The sequence below is a fragment of the Panulirus ornatus genome, chromosome 30, assembly GCF_036320965.1.
Source record: "Panulirus ornatus isolate Po-2019 chromosome 30, ASM3632096v1, whole genome shotgun sequence".
Lineage (NCBI taxonomy): Eukaryota > Metazoa > Arthropoda > Malacostraca > Decapoda > Palinuridae > Panulirus > Panulirus ornatus.
This window is the reverse complement of record NC_092253.1, coordinates 7,195,001-7,217,304: the sequence shown is the minus strand read 5'-3', so window position 1 is coordinate 7,217,304 and position 22,304 is coordinate 7,195,001. Positions and strand designations below refer to the sequence as shown.

At 45.3% G+C, this 22,304-nt stretch overlaps 1 protein-coding gene across 1 annotated transcript in view; it reads left to right on the top strand.

The window, feature by feature from the left end:
* LOC139758368 (uncharacterized) overlaps window positions 1-22,304 on the top strand; it is a 79,579-nt gene that overhangs the window by 37,408 nt on the left and 19,867 nt on the right. The window contains exons 3-5 of the mRNA XM_071679667.1: window positions 6,383-6,510; window positions 15,102-15,179; window positions 22,095-22,227. Coding sequence (XP_071535768.1) covers window positions 6,383-6,510; window positions 15,102-15,179; window positions 22,095-22,227 — 339 coding nt within the window. The remainder of the gene's footprint in view (window positions 1-6,382; window positions 6,511-15,101; window positions 15,180-22,094; window positions 22,228-22,304) is intronic.

The window sequence follows — 22,304 nt, the reverse complement described above, 5'->3', positions numbered from 1 at the left end:
TTCGACTTGTCACTCTCCTACACCCCAACATTTGTGTGCCGTACCACCCCATCCATAAACCGATCAAACAGCCATGGTGACAATTATCTGCCCCACCACCCCATCCATAAACCGATCAAACAGCCATGGTGACAATTATCAATACATTTCTTGTACTCCTCAAGGCTCAGTTATATACACAATTCAGGTATCATTCAAGAGCTTTATACCCATCTAAAAGCTTTTTTCTTTCAGGACCTTCACAGTCTTGTGTGAGTAACAGAGATATATTAGTTTGGTTCCCTCTCCCTCTCCCGCTGACAGGGCTCCCATCATTCACACAAGCTCCAGCACTCGGTACCTGCCTCAGCATTCGCCACTTACCTCAGCATTCACCACCTACCTCAGCATTCACCACCTACCTCAGTATTCGCCACTTACCTCAGCATTCACCACCTACCTCAGTATTCATCACCTACCTCAGCATTCGCCACCTACCTCAGCATTCGCCACCTACCTCAGCATTCACCACCTACCTCAGCATTCGCCACCTACCTCAGCATTCGCCACATACCTCAGCACCTCAGCACTCACCACCTACCTCAGCACTCACCACCTACCTCAGCATTCACCACCTACCTCAGCATTCGCCACATACCTCAGCACCTCAGCACTCACCACCTACCTCAGCACTCACCACCTACCTCAGCACCTCAGCACTCACCACCTACCTCAGCACCTCAGCACTCACCACCTACCTCAGCACTCACCACCTACCTCAGCACCTCAGCACTCGCCACCTACCCCAGGACTTTCCGTGTCCCCAGAATTACCTTTCACACTCCTTCACCTAAAAGCAAAAAAAAAAAAAAAAAAGAAAAAAAGAAGAAAAACTTCCAATAAGTTCTGGCCATTTTTTCCCCCTCAGTCAGCACATCTTGACATGGCACCACTTCCACTTTCAGTCACATATTCCTGCCACTCAATATACCTTCCCACCCCAGGTTAATATCACCCGTGTCCTCTCGTCTCCTCGTCTCTTAACCGAACCCCTGGATCTCTCGGTCGTAACTGGACCCCTTTTTCCTCAGTTACTGTGAACAGAGTTACTTATAACTTGAACAGAGTTACTTATAACTTGAACAGAGTTACTTATAACTTTCATTACGATATTGGTCGCCTTATTTTCTCCCAGTGTCGTAACGTGTACAACCCCCCATTGTATTTTGAGGCCATTCATAATATTCCATCCTATTTCTTGAGCAGAGAGTGTGTTTGTCTGTCTATTTGCCTGTGTCATGAGACGTGGAGTCGTTTAGACGGGCTTAATAGATAGACAGTCTGGAGCTCAGTGGCAGGGTGGCCGTCGGCGTCACAGACAGAAATACTCCCTGGCCTCATACATCATCGTGACTACACACACAGACACAGACACACACACACACACACACACACACACACACACACACACACAAAAAGAGACAGTCACACAGACAACAGAAGATCTCATCCCTTCTTCTTTGTCTCCTTTTTCCCCTCTCCAACACTGTCTCAAAACAATCGACAGAAAAATGCATTGATAATGCTTTATGATAAAAGTCTTCTCGCACATAAAGTAAGACAGTGTAACGAGTCAACTTACGGAACGTTGCCACACTAGACAAAGAAATGCTCTAAAGCTGAATAGACGAAAAAAAAAACAAAAGACAATATAGACGAAAAGAAGAAAAACAAAAGAAAGACAATAATCAGATGGAAACTGAAATATATATTAGAAAGATAACAAAGATAACATATCAACTGCGTCACAGGAAAGATGATATGCTGGATTTATGCATTCCGTTCAAGAGAAATATATTCCTCCTCTTCATCTTCCTCCAGGCAATGCTGAAGGAATTGCATTCTGCAATGGGTTGCAGGACCACCATGTCTTCCCTCTCGCACATGAGGCTGACTATAAGCAGTGAGGACATAAATAGTGTATATATATATATATATATATATATATATATATATATATATATATATATATATATATATATTCCTATGAGTCCACGGGGAAAATGAAACACAATACGTTCCCAAGTGCAATTTCGTGTAATAATCACATCATCAGGGGAGACATAATATATACATATATATATATATATATATATATATATATATATATATATATATATATATATATATATATATATATATTGCTTATTGCTAATATTACTCCATGTGATCGAGAAACGCCTGTGATATAATTCGCAGTGAAATTCCCTCAATAATCTGCAGTGAAATTCAGAGACCAGACGTCTGCTTCTGGCTCACCGAAGGAACGTTATAGCCGCAGAGAGTTGTGGGGTGATACAAGTTAATGCTCGCTTCACGAGACGTCCTGCAGCACTTTGTGCTCCTTTATTAGAACAGTCTGGTGCAGCGATTACCCCCACGCCCCTCCACACACACACACACACACACACACACACATATATACACACACGTACATATATCCTAGCCTGGACCAGGTACCCAAATTATCGAACAACCCTTAGGCGAAAGATGAACTGCTGGGTTGACTGTGGGACTCAACTCCCACACCCCCACGAATCGAACCCACGCGCGACACCTCGGGAGGGCCCTCTCCCGCCCGTGAATGCGTCACTGCTTAACAATCAGGAACGCTAACGTTTTAACAGGTACCAAGAAGGGGGATGGGGGGGGTAGAGAGAGAGAGAGAGAGAGAGAGAGAGAGAGAGAGAGAGAGAGAGAGAGAGAGAGAGAGAGAGAGAGAGAGACAATGCACTGGGTAAAGACAATCCACGGCACACAGCTTGGAGGGAAGGTAGACACTTAGGGCATGAATGCAGGCAATGATCACCAAAGGAAAGGAGAATAAAGATGAGACGGAGTTCAGTGGGGTCCCCGAGGAGCGATAGCCAATGGGAGGAACTCTCTGATAAGGGGTGGGAGGAGGAGGAGGAGGAGGAGGAGGAGGAGGAGGAGGAGGAGGGGGAGGAGGAGGAGGAGGGCGGCATGATTGCAGCGGCTTCGAGTGAGACTGAATGGAACAGAAAGACTAAAGAGGTGATTAAAGGGTCAATGGTTCGTAAGGCTATATGGACACAGGAGAACTAAGGGGCAGACTGGTGGGTGATAAGGGGCGGCTGCGTTCATGAAGGTGAGGGAAGGGAGGAAGGAAAAGAAGGTTGATGGAAAGAGGTGGCCATCTTCACGAAGGGATGGGAGAAGTAGGACAGACTGATGGGTAAGGGGTGGCCACGTTTGAGAAGGAGAGGGATGGGAGACAGAGTGATGGAGAGGGGTAATCATAGGAAGAGGGAGAAGGAATGGGTGGCTATGGTTATCAAGGAGAGAGAGAGAGAGAGAGAGAGAGAGAGAGAGAGAGAGAGAGAGAGAGAGAGAGAGAGAGAGAGAGAGGGGTAGCCAGAGTGATGGAATGGAGGGCTATAGGAATGGCAATAAGGAGAGAGAGAGAGAGAGAGAGAGAGAGAGAGAGAGAGAGAGAGAGAGAGAGAGAGAGAGAGAGAGAGGTAGGTCACCTGCGGAGCGGCCGAGTGAGTGAAGGGGCTGATCAATGTGTATGAAAAGCTAATTGGGATCAATATGCCGAAACGTATTCATCATTCCTTCGCGTGACTCCGAGGGATAAAGTTAGGTCTAGATTACAAAGCGAATGATCAGATGGATGGATAATGGTAATGGAAATTTTGTTTTGAACAGCATCAAAATGTGGACTGTTATTAATCAAATATTCATAAATGGCTTTTGTCAAAGACTCATCAGTCTTGTGTTACCTGTTCCATCTATATATCTTCGCTACTTGACAGGAACAAACACCAATAGCACTGAGTAACAGAAAATGCACGTCAGAAACGATATACAGCTTAAAATGTACCACATCGCTTCAATTCGCTCTATCCCGCGCTTGCCTCACACCCTCTTGCATTTTCAGGCCCTAACCACTCAAAACATCATTCAATCCATCCTTACACTAACAGGAAAGAATCGGGAGAAAGAAAATCGGATGGATCTGTGTACTTGAACATGGATATTTAACTCACTGACTTCTCGTGTAAATCAATTATACATGATATTCACAGGTCAGTGTAAATCAATTATACATGATATTCACAGGGCAGTGATAATGACAGGCTTAAAATATTTTTTAGCCTACATTACAACGGAATTACGGTGAAGAAATACCAACTTGATATCAAAGTATAATTCTCATCCAAAACCCCGACCTGTAGAAGACACAATGGGAACCAATGCAACCTTTTTGAAGTGGTTCACTGGCATGCAAAATGGACCTGAGCAGGAAAGTGTGATTAAAGATGAAAAAAAAGAGGCTTTGAAAAAAAAAAAAAAATTGAGCCATGTACGATACAAAGACGAGTGGATTCGACAGCCAGGTCATCCCGTGGAGTGGACGTGCATTCCAAGCCTGAGGCAAGGGTTTTGTGATCCCATTGAGACCGTAAATGGTGACTGGATGAAGAGGGATTCGAACGGATGCTATCCTCAGACGAGCACTCATCTGCAGCCACTGAGGGAGGAGGTCAGGGGTGTTTCCTGGTACCAGCTGTCTGTCTGTCTGTCTGGAACCCTCCAGACACACACACACACACACACACACACACACACACCCAATCAGCTATGATCTGTGTGACTCAGTGTAATGTGACGAGGAGGAGAGATTCAAGTCTTTTGAAAGATAAATGGAGAGTAAAGATGACTTAACGAGGGGTAACTCTGATCCCCCCCCCCCCCCCCCCAGCGTGTGTTTAAGTCAGACTTGAGCGGTAACGAAACGTTTGAGTGAAAATGGAACGAAAAGAAACATAAAAAGAGATTACGTCCCTTTTTTTTTTTGGAAGACGTACGAAGAAGCAATAAGAATACAACGGCATCTCTAGAATCCGTGGCGGATGGACAGAAAATTGTAGAATGCTACTACATTCCTTTTGTCTTCTTCCTAAATGTAATTTGCAAAGCTAGAGGAGAGCAGGGTACGGGTATATTCCCGGGGGATTTTAAGGGGAAAAATGGAGAGCATAGATCACCACAGCTCCTCCACCTGCCGCAGATATTGGCACTTTAATAACGCTGACTGGACTAACTTCAGCAGATATATTTTTGATCTTCGTTGCGAAGATGTGTTGCCACGTCTAAGCCTGCCGAACATATGGCAGTAGGTATTACCGTTGCTGGAATGAGAAGCATATATATATATATATATATATATATATATATATATATATATATATAGTGAAATGCATATCAACTTTTATAGAACATATGATACCCTCCAAGAGCCTGGACTCGAACCCAGGACCTTTTCGCGGTAGTCGTTTAGCATTCCCGACTACCACGCAAAAGTCCTGGGTTCGAGTCCTGGCTGTTGGAGGATATTATGTGATATATATATATATATATATATATATATATATATATATATATATATATATATATATATATATATATATATATATATCCATCTTCTACGACTATCTACTTGCACGTCATCGTCCAGCCACTCCTTCTCTGGGGCCATCTTGGGGGAAAGAGGAGTCTGGAATATCGTTCCTGGACAATACAAACTCTTCTTCCCTCCGACCTGCATTCACTTTTCCATCTCTGAGGTGGAAGGCGTTCGCAGGTAATTCGTTACTCGTGAGGCAGTGAGCGGTTTTACCCTAAGGAATTTTTCACAATCTTTGTGTGTGTGTGTGTGTGTGTGTGGAAAGAGGGTAACCACCCCACAGTTTTCTACCATTCATACCAAGACAAATGACGTCGTGCAGATTTTTTTTTTTTTCTTTGTTAAATTACCATTATGATATTTACTATCATTGTGTTACCGGATTCCGCCCGCATGAGGTTAGGTCACGAACTGAAAAGTCACATGGACATAAACGAGTATGATTTCCTAGAGGAACTTCTATGTATATTCCAAAGGATCCACCTATTCCCTCCTACTGATTGCAGCGCAGCCTTGAAGCTACAGGAATGTGCTTAGAAACTTAATGATTCGCTATTACTATATACAACTCCAGACCTGCTTTATATGTGGCCCCTACAGCTTCGAGGCTGCGCTACAATCAGAAGCAGGGAAAGTCATATGAACTTCTTATTTTTTGAAGACTGTACTCCTTTCCTTTATGCAGCTCCTTCAGCTTCGGAGCTGCGCTGCGCTACAATCAGAAGCAGGGAAAGTCATATGAACTTTTTTTTTTGAAGACTGTACTCCTTTCCTTTATGCAGCTCCTTCAGCTTCGGAGCTGCGCTGCGCTACAATCAGAAGCAGGGAAAGTCATATGAACTACTTTTTTTTTTGCTGACTGTACTTCTTTCCTTCCATTTCCTGCACGCGGGCGTGTCTTATCTGCAGGTACGGGCGTGGGCGGCAAGTGGCGAGGCAGACAGCCCGAGTTCGGCCCAGCGGAGGTGACAATCAAGGTGCAGGAGGGCCAGACCGCCAGGTTGCCCTGTGTCGTCTTCCACCTCAACGACAGAGCGGTGAGTGGCGCATGCTGTGTCGTCTTCTGCTACCTCAACGACAAGGAGGTGACTGTAAGCATTCTGTGTCTTCTTCTTCCTCAACGACAAGGAGGTGAGTGTAAGCATTCTATGTCGTCGTCTTCGTCAACGACAAGGAGGTGAGTGTCGCATTCTGTATCACATCCTACCTCAACGACTGTGTCATATTCTACCTCAACGACAAGATGGTGAGTGTAGCATTCTGTGTCACGTCGTCTATCACTTCGACAGGAAGGGAGGAAGGGAAGAGCCGCGTTGTGGGTCGTCTTTCACCTCAACGACAAGGTGGCAAATGTCGTTTCCTCCTTAGGTTCTCGTCTTCTATATATTCTATATCATAGCCCATAACAACGGGACCAAAAGGGCACATAGATTCTATAAACATCTCTCTACCAGATTACCTGATGACGTAAACATCTCTCTACCAGATTACCTGATGACGTAAACATCTCTCTACCAGATTACCTGATGACGTAAACATCTCTCTACCAGATTATCGGATGACGTAAACATCTCTCTACCAGACTACTGGATGACGTAAACATCTTCTACCAGATCACTGGATGACGTAAACTTCTCTCTACCAGATTACCTGATGACGTAAACACCTCTCTACCAGATTACCTGATGACGTAAACATCTCTCTACCAGATTACCTGATGACGTAAACATCTCTCTACCAGATTATCGGATGACGTAAACATCTCTCTACCAGATTACCTGATGACGTAAACATCTCTCTACCAGACTACTGGATGAGGTAAACATCTTCTACCAGATTACCTGATGACGTAAACATCTCTCTACCAGATTACCTGATGACGTAAACACCTCTCTACCAGATTATTGGATGACGTAAACATCTCTCTACCAGATTACCTGATGACGTAAACATCGCTCTACCAGATTACCGGATGACGTAAACATCGCTCTACCAGATTACCCGATGACGTAATGTAACAATGGACTGAACCACGATCATACGAGAGCACGAATGGTGAGCGTCGATAAGCAAGTGAAACAGTTATCTAACTGTAGATAAGAGAGACGAGGCACTGATCTCACCGCAGAACGATTAGCCAACGATAAGAATAGATTCCCAAACATTACCTTGCGACAGAACGAATGGCCTGACGTACAGTGAGATAAGAGAATTTGAGGAACCTCCTTTTGAGGCCTATCATTGCAATGCCTGATACCCCGAAAGCTAATGGGATCACCGGTGAAGCAGGACGCCCCCTTAAAAAAGAAAAGCAAAAAAACATTCAAACTCTTTTTTTTCTACGACAGTTCCTGATTTCAGGGAGGGGGAAGAGGAGGGGGTAGGGAAGGGGTGGGGGTGGGTCGTGGACATTGAAGTGCCTCCCTCCTGGTCCAGCGAGAACAGCTGCTGAACATCTGTTGAACAGTGCCTCCTCTCAGAGGTTGGGGTCGTGAGGTGGGGGAGAGGCTGTGAACAATTGCTGAACAATGTTCCCAGTTTCCACCATGTGTGTGTGTGTGTGTGTGTGTGTGTGTGTCTTTGCTATCATTTCACCCACGTCCATCTACTTGCTCCTTACGTTTTCTATGCCACTTTGTTTTCCCTCTGTCCTTAACCTGCGCTACATTTCTCCTGTGTATATTCGTCCATATTTTCTTCTCATCTAATTCATTTCTCTTTCTTTCCTGAGGCTGCTAGATGCCTCACTTATTGTGTTCACATCTTTTGTATCTTCCGTCTCCGTCTTTCTTCTTAATGTCATCATTTTCCTCTTCCTCTTGACCCTCACTACGTTCCTTGTTCCAGTGTTCCTTGTTCCAGTGTTCCTGTTCCTATGTTCCTCTATTCCTGTTCCTGTATTCCCGTTCCTATGTTCCTGTGTTCCTATGACTAACCAAGCGCCCCGGAGCGAGAGAGCTTATCAAGTATGTATACATATACATCACACGACCGTGTTGACGTCAAACGAAATGATTTAGCACCTGGAAGGTAGCGAGAAGATAGACAGATGAATCTGGGTAGATAGACAGATAAGAGATGAAAGAGAGAGAGAGAGAGAGAGAGAGAGAGAGAGAGAGAGAGAGAGAGAGAGAGAGAGAGAGAGAGAGAGAGAGTAAAGATTCTTAGACGTCTCTGTTGGTCATACTCAAAGCACAGGAGTGAGTACGAACACCAGCTTCGGGTCTCCGCTCAAAATACAGCCACACCGCACACGCCGAGACGCCCCTCAAACGTCTGCACGAAGGAAAGAGAGCTAAATTTGCCACCAGCCTCGTGGTGCAGGAAGAGATTGCTGGAAGTGTTTTACACCAGTAATGCCTACATCGAGAGACATTCCAAACTTGCATTACATTCTCTGGGTCCTCGCCTCACCTATTACCCCCCACCACCGCCAGGTCTTTGCTAAGGAACCTGCTCCTAGAGGACCTCGTCGTGGAAGACCTCCCTCCCAATGGCACACCCCTTGTTCTTTGCCAGAGGACCTGCCTGCCTATTGGGAGCTCCTCGCCCAGACCGAGAGACCATGTCTGCCGTCTTAAAACAACAGCAGCAGCAGCAGCAGGGCAGATGAGCTCCCTTGTTTCCCCTTGCCTAATTGGACCTACCCCAGACGTCGGAGCAATGGCCTGTGAAGCGAGACGGCTGACCTACACAAAGGACGGTCGAAGATCCTGTCGTGGAGGAGGGAGCTCCTTCCCTCTCTCCCTCACGCACACACACACACACACACACACACACACACACACACACACACACACACACACACACCCCTCCACCTTCACAATGAAGTGCTCAGTTCTTTGTTCACACGATGAAGGTCTCCCATGAATACGGAGTCTATGTCCCTCTAAATGATCTCGGGTCTTCTCTTCTGGCAATGTGGGGATGGAGGTGAACATAGACGTGTGCCACAGAGAGATGGGGGAGTTCCAGTGCGTCAGGTGGGAGTTCCAGTGCGTCAGGTGGGAGTTCCAGTGGGTCAAGTGGACACCACTGTCTCAGGTTGAGAGGGAGTAGATTTTGCATTGGCCTTGATCTCAGCGTGCCTATCTTTGCCTCAGCCCAGAACTTGGGTAATAGATGGGTGGTGTACACATCGATCTTCCTCACCCACATATCCTGAGAACTTTCTCATCTACTTACTACCAAAGGATCGAAGGTCCCTTTTGCTTAAAGGGCTCATGCATCTTAAAAGCTGCGTCCCCTACAGCAGCAGGGGAATGATAGACCCCTTTTGGAATGAGAAGCTCCTCGACGTGACGATACTTTTCCCTTTCGTCGACAGATGACGAGACAGCCTCGCCGAAGGTGACTCTCCACACCCCACCCGTCCCTTCTCAATTCGAGGCGTCACCACAGGAAGGAGGATGACTGCTACCACTGCCTCTTGACTGCGCCTCACAGCAAAGGCATAGATTACGGAGGAGGGGCACTAAGCCACTACCTTGCGGAACAACAGAGAACCTCCCGCCCGTGCAAGACTCCACTCTCTTCTCTTCCCTTTTCCCCCTCGAACGTCAGCTAGAGAGATGAACACACTCCTCCCTCGTACGCTGGGGTTCCCAAAAACCTCGAACCTCCGTCAGGTGACTTCGATGTCGAATGACTGAATGTATACACGAACCAACCAAGCTAGTCACACACCCACCACCGACTGATGGTTGACTGGACGCATTTTATACGCCATCGTTGTAACGTGTATTCTTATGACGGACCTGTCCTTTTTTTTCCTCAACAGGACGCATCTCCCTGTCTAGGACAGAAGCTTTTAAAGAACCCCCCAAAAAAGTAAATAATCCTCTTGAGTTTGTTATATTCTCTACAACTGAGAATGTCACAAGCGCGCATACTGTTTACAAGCCAGTATAAATGGGAGGTATCTACAGTGAATCACAACTTGTACATAGCTTTCCTGTGATGAACACGAAGAATGTGTAGTTATGAACTAGCGATGGTGATGAACATATACAGTGAACTAGCGATGATGATGAATATATACAGTGAACTAGCGATGATGATGAATATATGCAGTGAACTAGCAATGAATTTGATGAATATACACAGTGAACTAGCGATGATGATGAATATATACAGTGAACTAGCGATGATGATGAACATATACAGTGAACTAGCGATGATGATGAATATATGCAGTGAACTAGCAATGAATTTGATGAATATACACAGTGAACTAGCGATGATGATGAATATATACTGTGAACTAGCGAAGATGATGAACATATACAGTGAACTAGCGATGATGATGAATATATACATATACACAGTAAACACTTCAGCTGCGAGTGGAGCCTAATCGTATGTAATATTTCACTGTAAGAACAATGTGACATATATATCTGAGTGCGTGCGTTGCCACACGCGCTCTTACTACAGAACCATCCATCGGTCAGCTGTGGGAATCTAATATTCATGTTTAATGGCACCACAGCGGCCACGAAGCTGGCCACGACTATGAATCATGGCCGGGTAAATGTGAACATCAAAATTCCAGGTCATTTCCTGGGAGAGAGAGAGAGAGTCGTCTCTCGCCTGTATGGCATTGTACGGCTTTATAGAGAAAGTGTGTACAGCAATATGTCGCTATGATGTGGTAAATGGCAAGGCTCCATGGAGAGCTGGACTTTTCAGGGAATTCTAAGGAAGGTCTTCCACGAAGTCTTTTTAAAACCAGAATGCTGGATGGAATACCATCCAATTCCCCCCCCTGCTGGAATTCGAAGTAAAATGTATAGCGAATATGGAGAAATATATATATATATATATATATATATATATATATATATATATATATATATATATATATATATATATACTGTGAGACTTGAAGCATATTTCTCATACTAATCTTTTTTTCTTTTTTTTTCCTGAATGCAGGATCAGATGTTGGGGGGGTGGTGTTGGAGTGGCGGTGTAGTACGGAGGTGTTGGAGGAGCTTTCTGGTAATGTTGGAGTCGCACGCGCGCGCGCGCGTGTGTGTGTGTGTGTGTGTGTGTGTGTGTGTGTGTGTGTGTGTGTGTGTGTGTGTGTGTGTGTGTGGGAGGGAGGAACAATTGCTTTATGTCCCTTGCCGGAGGTAATTCGGTTACCGTATTCTCAGTCAGGCCCAGAATTGTCACCGAGAGAAATGGGTCGCCGGTAATACTGAGAGAGAGAGAGAGAGAGAGAGAGAGAGAGAGAGAGAGAGAGAGAGAGAGAGAGAGAGAGAGAGAGAGAGAGAGACCTCGCTCAGTTGGCTCCGTGCGTTCACGGACGGACTGACCGACTCACTGACTGACCTCTCGACCTTTAACTCTGACCTTTTTGACCTCGAAAGGAAAACGACTGGATGGTTTAAATCAGGTTCAACACGACCCCTACCGTGCATGGGTGTGTGTGTGTGTGTGTGTGTGTGTGTGTGTGTGTGTAGAGGGAGATTCACCAACAAACATCTCCTCCCTCATGTCTCCATAGCCTCCCTCTAATATCCTCCATCCAATCAACTCCTCCATCTCCCTACCTCCGTGTACACCCCACCTTTCCCACCCACACTCCCTTCTCCACCTCAACACCTCCTCCCACCTCCCTCCTCCACACCTCCTCCTCCTCCACACACCCTGACTGGCTCGCCAGGGAGGAGGGAGATGCTGCTGCTGCTGTTACCCTGCACATCCCTCACCCTTCTAGGATCCTAAGTATCAGAAGGGACAACATGACCTCCTCCTGTACGGAGGAGAAAGAGAGAAAAAAAAAAAAAAAAAAAAAAAAAAAAAAAAAATATATATATATATATATATATATATATATATATATATATATATATATATATATATATATACCTTTATCGGAATCCATAAACAACATGTAATGCACGGGGAGGGGAGGGGAGGGGGAAGGGAGAGGGGGAGGGGAGAAAAATCACCCCCCCCCCCCACCCCCGCGGCGTTTTCCTTACTAGACATTATTTTTATTACCATTAAGGGTGAATTTATGTGCTTGTTATAAGGCCACGAGACTCCTGGGGACTGTACGTTCTTCGGGGAGACGAGAAAATAAAATTTCGAAGCGGTTCATCAGTGAGCTAAAGATGTACAGATACACACACACACACACACACACACACACACTCACACACACACACACACATATATATATATATATATATATATATATATTGTGGTGGAAAAATGACGACCGATTCAAGAGAGTTTAGGAAACATTGGAGCTTTGATTCTGAATATTTTAGAATTGGGAAATGAGTTCGGGATTTGAAGAAAGTTCTCAAATTTCTTCTAGCTCAGGGAGTGGATATTTTATTGTTCTTTTCTTCTCTTCTTGTACTTCTCTCTACTGAGAAATCTCTTGATTCCTCTTGAATTTCCTCCTCCTTCTCCTCCTCCTCCTCCTTCTTCTTCTTCTTCTTCTTCTTCTTCTTCTTCTCTGTCTTCTTTGATCATGGTGTTGGATCCTTTGCTGTGAAGTGTCCTCTTTTGTTTTTGAGTTTCAAATCCCTTTTCTTGACGTAGAACTCCTTCTCACTTAACTCTGATCGTAGAACACTATTGTCATTGATTTGTGCAGCCTCTAGTCATCCAATAACTCTCGTACTGACCTCCATTAAGCCTGTCTTACACTTACGATCAAAGAAGACATGTCAGAGAATCGAATCACATGGTAGCATCAATCATCTGCTTTAGCTTCCAGCAAACATATCCTCAAAATTCTCGTCATATCTATAGATCCAGTTCGCCTGGGCGCTCGCCAGTCATGCATGATTCGGGAAAATACAGTACAGGAAGGTGGAACTATTGGTCAACAGCCAGCTTGTTCTTGCAACCCGTCTCTCTCTCTCTCTCTGTCTCTCTCTCTCTCTCTCTCTCTGAAATGCGTTTAAAAACAATCCTGAGTGCAAGTTTATTTCCACAGTTGTGTATTTCGGGTTTATTCTTTTTTTCCCGGTCATACACCACAGTGTGAGAGGGTGACTTAAAGAAAAAAGGCTCTCCAATGTTTTTTCTTCCTCTCGGAAATATTATTTGTAATGGTAGACGAAACTATGGGAAAATCATGATTATAAAAAGAAAATGGTTGTGTAACTGTTGTATGGTGTTGCCTGTCTCGTAATAAGAAGTGACTGAGGGTGTGTGACTGTCGAGTGGTGTTATATTGTCTCGTAGTCAGAAGTGACTAAGTTATCTTTTCCATTTTAATCAATCTTCAAACCCTACGTCACGTCCAGGTGTAAAAAGCAGAATTCCCTGTTTCTTTCTTTCTTAATGTAGGAGGTTCCAGGCACGGGCGAGAGTCGCCATCAAGACCAGGCCTTAATTGAAATACAGAGAGGATGATGAGAGGGGTAAAGAGGAGACAAGGGGGAAAGTATCTACGAAATTTGGAGGAACTGAGAGGTTTAGAGGAGACAAGGGAAAGTATCTACAAAATTTGGAGGAATTGAGAGGTAAAGAGGAGACAAGGGGGAAAGTATCTACGAAATTTGGAGGAAGTGAGAAAACCTGTCCTTTAAAATGTTTCCAGGTCATTGTTATTGGGGAAAGACATTCCATAAACATTCAATTTAACTCCCTCGAACCTCAATATACATACACCCATGAGTGCGAGGGTGTTCCGGGGGGGATGTGTATAGAAATTCTTGACATGGAATCTGCATGATTGATAAGCCAGAGGGAGACAGAGAATTCTGACTCCATGAGTCCGAAGGTTTAATACGTCCTGTATACAGCAGTGGGTTTCAAATGACCTTACTATTCTCATCGTTGTGGATCGTATCTCATTCTTGATAACCTTCTGATGACCTCTGGTTTGTGAAACAGATGCCAGTCTTCAGTGAATCGAGTTCTTGCATGAAGGCATGGTCAAGTACTGAAGCTTTTTTTATCTTTCTTTGTGTGTGACATATGACACAGGAGCAAGGTAAGGTTTCAAATTCTAGAACGTAAAAGAGGGAAGCAATTAGAGAGGTGTATTCCAGGAGTAGCGACCTCGGTGCTCGACTTTCCAGGAGTGTCTAGGTAAGGTCTGGAGTATCTGGGTTGGGGGTCTGGAGGACTCCTAGGCTGTTCCAGGAGCGGCACGCAATACATGGATGGAGTCTGGAATATCAAAGACTGTTCCAGGAAGGGCACACAGAAGATGGTTGGGGGTCTGGAGGACCCAAAGCTGTTCCAGGAAAGCAACACAGTGTATAGAAGGGGCCTGGAATATCAGAGACTATTCCAGGAATGGTAGATAGTAGATGGCTGGGATCCGGGGAGCTCCGAAGGGAGTTCCACGGGCTGCACACAGCACAAGGGTAGGGAATGCAGTAACCAAGATAGTTCAAGTAGTAGAATAGTACACAGATGGAGGGGTTTGGATGACCTAAGAGAGTTCTAGGGGCATCAGACTGCAGCTGGGACAGGTGTGTGTGTGTGTGTGTGTGTGTGTGTGTGTGTGTAGAACCGAAGAGTATTCTTGCGTCATGTGTCTTAGGGAACGTTTGGGAGGGGAGGGAAGGGCCACAACCCATCGACCACGTCGGAGATGTACCATCGCTATGATCACCAATACTTCTTCCTCCTTCTTCTCCAGGTGACGTGGCTGAGGCGAAGGGACTTGCACATCCTGACCACTGGCCACCACACGTACTCCGCCGACGACAGGTTCCAGGTGAGTCCTCTCCATCCTCTCTCTCTCTCTCTCTCTCTCTCTCTCTCTCTCTCTCTCTCTCTCTCTCTCCCTACACACACACAGGGGAAAAGGGGGGGGGGGAGGCCCTCCCCCTTCAAGAATGTATGTCTACCTCAATAATGCACAACAGAGTAATTACACACAGAGACACAAAACATACATAATATAAACCTGAGAATAGTTTCTTGTGTTCTTCCAATCTGATTAAACTCCTACCGTAGACATCCAGGCCCTGAAAACGTTTTCGTCAGTTCGTTAAGTCTGGCAACAGAAGTTCGCGCCTGAATGGCTCTCACCCCCTGCGACACCCCCGGTTCCAAAAGGCCCGAGACGCAAGTCTGCATTCATCCCGAAAAAGATAATGACAACAATCTTGAATGCGCATTAGAAAATCCCTTTGTATCCCATCGTCTCGTAATGAGTCCAGGAGCATAAGGGGTGACAAGGGCCCCGCGTGGGATGAGGGAAAAGGAAGATGAAGAGGAGGAAGAAGAGGAGGAGGAGGAGGAGGAGAAGCACCTTGTTGTATATTGCATGAGCGTGATCGTCGGAAGTGCGTGTGCTTGAGGTGTGAGTACTACCGTGATTGTGTTCGGTACCGTTCACCTTCAGTCAACATATGCTAGCGAGGGAGGGAGCAAGTCTGACAGACAATACATCATAAACTGGTCAGATACGACGATCAACACTTCACAGTAACGTAGTTCCTCAGCTGTACGTTACGTCAACCATACGCTTTGTTGCGTAATCTAACTTACGGTTTGATGACACCTCTACGATCTTTCGATTGGCTTTGGACAGATTTACTCTTCTTTACATAACGGGATATAAACGACTACCATCTAACGAACGATCGCAAAAAAAAAGAGGAGGGAAAAATCTCTTTCATATGAGTGCTGAGGCTCATGGTTGCGAGCGGTGATGCATTGCACTGCTTTCATAACTTCCTTTTGGACCACTTCCCTCCAGTGAACAGGTTCGGTGGGGGTAACCATCTTTCTTTTTCTACTGGCCACAGCCATATTTATCTTCATAATCTCATGAGTTAATAAGCTGATTACCAAGACAATTTCTTCGAGTCTATATATATATATATATATATATACATACATATATATATATATATATATATATATATATATATATATATATATATATATATATATATACACATGTGTGTGTGTGTGTGTGTGTGTGTGTGTGTGTGTGTGTCGGTACCAGCTTCGCAGTCATTAACTTATCACTCGTTAACTTACTCATTCTCGGAAGTAATTAACTCCATGGCAATGCCTTGTATTGTTATGGTGATGAGGGCCAGGGCCAATAGTCCCTAACGCCTACATTCCAATGGCTATCCTGTGTTCCATGAGGGAATTTCGTACTAATGGCAGAAGTTCATAAGACCCATATACTCAATTTGGTAACTGTTGTAGACGAAGGATTATCAGCCTTACGGTCTTTAGATATTTCGAATATCAATGTACAGAAAAATGCCTAGTTTGAGCAGATGATTTTAAGGACGAGCCCTGAGTCATACTGACCTCACTCCTCAACACAACCATGTGAAGTTGTGAGGACATTTGAAATGCTCACTACATTTGTACTGAGAAAAGAAAGAAGAATAGGGAGGCCGGTATTAGCTATATAACTCCCCCTTTATTTTCCGTCGGGTGAAGGCGGGGGGTGTGAGGGCAAGGGAAGGTCATAGAAGTGTCGTGGCATCCCCTAGGGTTCGAGTTGACCTCAGACTGACCTCTGACGTCGGGACTTTCAAAAACACAACATCACGAGAATCATGAACCCGCGTCCATGAACCACACTTACGGAAACCTTTCCTGGAACTAGTCTACCTCTTTTGTGCAGAACCCGAGATCACCAGATGAGCAAAGAGGGCTTCTAAGTCCTTGTTTGGAACCTTCGATGTGGCAAAGAGGTGGAAGAAATGTCTTAATGATTCGGTCCCTCAACGTGGCAGACGAACGAGAGGGGTTTTCCAGTGCCACAGAGAGAGTGAAGAAGGATTCCAGTGGCCAAAGAAATCGTCTGGAAGCGGCTTACCTCGCGAGGGAAATGAGTGTCACCTTTTTTCCCCGAGGCTGTACCATCACCAGGAGGGAAAAGCCTCGTCAGAGGATTCATCATTCTAAAGGAGTCTACGTTTCCCCTGCTACTGGAAGTGATAAAGCTTTGGGGTTGCCAGGTGCCCTTTGAAAAGTTCCTGGGTAACACCAGGACTCCTTCATATAAATTGGACCTTGGGAACACCAGGACTCCTTCATATAAATTGGACCTTGGGAACACCAGGACTCCTTCATATAAATTGGACCTTGGGTTAATATAAACACACACACACACACACACACACACACACACACACACACACACATACACACACGTATGTTAACTACTGTATTACCGTAACGACCCATCAGTTAATGTTCAGTCAAGTTCATATTGTATTAACCATACCATTTACTCTGTGAACATTCGTGTATATATCTGCCATCCAGGCTATATAAATGTTACCTCACACATATGCTCATCCAGAGTGTGGAAATCTCCAGCTGATCCAAACCTGAAGTTCTTGTATGATTAGTTACCTAGTAACCATCATGAACTCCCGTTCTGTAATATCTGTAACACCTGAATTTGTGTATTTTCAGCAGAATGGCTACCTAAAGTACAGCAAACCGTTATGGATTTATATATATATATATATATATATATATATATATATATATATATATATATATATATATATATATATATATGCACGCTAAGGAACATCTGAAACACAGAATCATATAGCTGAAACTCAACAGAAAAAAAACTCCCTTAACTGCTTGTTAACTACGGATTTCCTCTTCATCCTTAATCAGGTCATTACACCCCCTTAATTACATCTGACCCTGGGAATGCCACATGTGTACGAGTCTAGCTGGCGAAACTTTTCCCTACGAGCTTGGAAGATATCTGAACCCACGCGTGGAGGACTGCTTGCAATATGCACTCCCCACCACTCACCACCACCACTCACCACCACCACTCACCACGCCTGCTTGCATTCTCCTCAAACACAGCCATGAATCATAATGAGATACATACCTCCTCAGCACCTACGCGTATAACAGAACTTGGGGGGGGGGAATATATACATACATACACACGCACACACACACAGACACACACACACACAGGGGAAGGAATTCAAGTAGGGAAAAAGATTCGATCAATGCATGAAACTTAGAATAATTATGGCCCCTCCCACCTCCAAAAGAAATAAGAAACAAGAAAAAATCTTACACATTGCACGATTATTATTTTTCTTTCTGTCCCTTTTTGGTTATATGTTTACAAAAACGTAGCGTCAGGTGAAAATTCCAATACCAAATGGTTACAAGGCTAATGAGGTCGTAATAGACTACCATTAGAATAAATAAATCCCCCCTTCCCACCCCAAACACACACACACACACACACACACACACAAACATATGTATTCCCAATTATTTTGCTGCCCAGTGCTCTAGTAGCATACTGAATATCCACCATCATTTGTTGTTTTTCCCTGAAACGAGACGCAGATTCGGGGGTGATTTGGTGCAAATAGAATCTCTTTCGAATACCATGTAAAATTTTCGAAGTGGTTCGTATTTCTGTGTTAGCGATGTCTCCCCGCGTCTAACCCCACATTCTATTCGTGTTTCCTATTATTTCCCCCAGTCCTCAGATCTAGAACTGTTTCTTTCCTTCACTCATTTTCATGAGAAATCAAAAAGTTATTACTTGAAATTTCCTCACCTCTTATTTCCTCATGGAAAAAAGTGCTTCGTGTTTGATTCCACTCATCACACTTGGAAGGTTACACTCCATTTAGTATCAAGAAAGCGACCCTTTCATCATAATTCGTATGTCTTCTTTCATGTGAAAGCCTTGGACCCTGGCGCCCCCCCAAAAAAATGTCTCCATGGACTGGCGACATGCAAAGGACTTCATTCTAAACAAACAGTTTTTCTAGATAGGCGTCAACTTTGCAAGGACTTCATTCTAAACAAAGTTTTTCGAGATGGGGCGTCAACTTACTCAGGTGGCTTCCTAGAAACCATTCTTTGGCCTCGGGAATTGGCGTCGGCCTCTTGTGCTTGCAACAGTCGACTTATTACCATTAACCACAACCTTCTCCAAGGATGGTACAGACACAGGAGCCTCCGTAGGCACGGAGAGACACAGGAGCCCACTGTAGCGAAGGCCAGAGCACCTACGTTGCGTCCCAGACCACATCTTGTTTACCCCCGCAAAAAAAGGAAAAGATCCTAGCCTTTGGAAGCCAAAAGATCCTCTTCTTCTTCTTGGGCAAGAGTGAGGGTGGGGGTCAGTCTCCAAAGGCCCTCTAAGGCCACACGATCCATCCAGCGTACACCAGGCGATCCAGAGTGTGGGTGGAGGAAGGAGGTACAGGAAAGAGGAGGAGGAGGATGAGGATGAGGAGGAGGCAAGACTTCCCGTGAGGCGTTTCGGAACCTCCCGTAATCTTGAACACTGGAGGAAGAGGAAGAGTCTGGAAGAGTCGAGTCATCAATGCCTGTGGAGGTTGGAGCCTTCGCCTCCCGCAGAAGATAACCAGCAGCTGAGTCGGTGAAGAGACACGCCCCTGGACGACATTAGAAGCATCATAAGATTTCTCTTTCCGATTAACACTTGAGAACCGCGCACACAACTTTCCCGCCATGTTCGTTCATCATCCTGATACCTATATAACTAAAGCACTTCAAGTAAAAAAAAAAAAAAAACTCATTTTTTTTTTTTTCTTTTTGTGCAGATTTTAGCAAGTTGTGGGATGCAATTTGAGGTTAAGTCTCTTCCCCCTCACCCGTCTGCCCCCATTACCCCCACTACAATTCGTGGAGTTCATAAACCTTTTCCCTGAAGAGCTAATTCGCACCGTTCCCTTTGTGAAGATAGGTCAGCTTGAGGAGGAGGACGAGGAAGTAAGGCAATAGCCATTCTTCTTCTTCTGTGTGTGTGTGTGTGTGTGAGCTGAGGCTGTTGAAGCAGTGGAGATATCACGCCATTCTGCTCTCTCTCTCTCTCTCTTTCGAGAGAGAGAGAGCTTTCTCTAAAAAAAAAAGGCCGCAGTGAGCTGAGGTCGGCCACGAAGACCAACGGACTCACTGCAGCAGTGAGAGAGAGAGAGAGAGAGAGAGAGAGAGAGAGAGAGAGAGAGAGAGAGAGAGAGAGAGAGAGAGAGAGAGACAGGGGTGGTTAATAAACCCTAGAGTTTTTTTTCTTTCCTTTTCTTGTCGTCTTTTCTCCGCCTTTCTTGACTGCAAGCAATGTCTTCGTTTGGGAGCTTGGTCATGGTCTAGCTAGTGGCTCCAACAACGATCTTGGGGAAATATTTGCTAATGTGAACCTAACCAGGTCGTGAAAATGACCTTCTCCCTCACTCCCCCCCACCCCCCCAAAAAAGAAAGAAAATGAAAGTTTTCTCTCTCTTTTACTTTGGAGCATTAGAAATCTTTTTTTGAAATCTAACAGCGTCTTCCATAAGGTTGGAGAATTAGAAGTCTTTGGAGCATTAGAAATCTTTTTTTTTGAAATCCAACAGCGTCTTCCATTAGGTTGCCTTTGACCCAACGATATTGATCTGAATTACCGACACTGGAATCTGTACCCACGAACGTCTCGAGGTTCAGGCCCTTCCCTGGGAACGCTAACTATGACCTACTCTTTGTTCGCGTCCTTGAAAGCCATTTTCATAGTTCCCTCCTACTGGAACTAATGTCCCCCACTACTGGAACCACTCCTTCCCCTACTGGAACCACCCTGCCCCCACTGGAACCACTCTTGCCCCAATTGAAACCACTCCTCCTTCACTGGAACCACTTCTGACCCCCACTGAAACTACTCCTGCCCCCACTGGAACCACTCTTGCCCCCACTGGAACCACTCCTCCCCCACTGTAACCACTCCTGCCCCCACTGGAACCACTCTTGCCCCACTGGAACCACTCCTCCCCCACTGGAACCACTCCTGCCCCCACTGGAACCACTCCTGCCCCCACTGGAACCACTCCTCCCCAATAGAACCACTCTTCCCCCACTGGGACCACTCCTCCCCCCCCACTGGAACCCCTCCTCCCCTCCCCCCACTAGAACTACTGGCGAACGGCGGCAGGACTGCGTCAGGAGACTAACTTCTGACGAAGTGGTAGACACAGGTGGACGCATGCCACCCCTACCCACAACTCTTCCACTGCGATTTGCATAGTCGCCTTTCTCTTCGGGTATTTCAAAAGATCAACCGAAAACCCGTTAAACTATGGGGAACGAAATGGGAAATATTTTCGTGAAGGGGTTTAGTGGCAGAGGTGCCCATCCTCCTCCTCTTCTACATGTCTGTAACTCTTCCTTCGTCCATAGTTGTACCAGTGTCAGAAGTAACCCTTCGGTCGATAGGGTATGTTTTCTCCCCACTATGACTTTCTTCCCTTCTTCATATCTCATGATTGCTCACGATTCTCAAATAGTCACTATCACAGGCTGGGAGGTTTACACACACAGCTTCCACTCTGGTTTCAGCTGTGGTTCAGGATGATACACAAAGTTACAGACATCAGCTGTACCATCGTTGCTGTCATCTTTCAATTCAGGAGATACATGTCCATACTTCACTCACACGATCACATCTCTGTTTCTCATATGCTTGCTGGTTTTTTACTCCAGCTTTCTTAAAAAAAAAAAAGAAATGAAATTGTCCATCTTTCTTCAAAGAAACTGTCCATCTTCTCTCTCTCTCTCTCTCTCTCTCTCTCTCTCTCTCTCTCTCTCTCTCTCTCTCTCTCTCTCTCTCTCTCTTCCCCCCTCTCACTCACCCACCCACTCTCTCCTGCAGGTAGTACACAGGCCAGGGAGTGACGAGTGGACGCTGGTGGTCAGCTACGCCCAGCTCCGAGACTCGGGCATCTACGAGTGCCAGGTCAACACTGACCCCAAGCTCTCAAGACCAGTGACCCTGAACGTGTATGGTACGTATGACGTCATTGTGTACACTGCCTGCTGAGGCTGTTGATAACAGGCATGTTGTTTGCTGCTGTTGTTTATG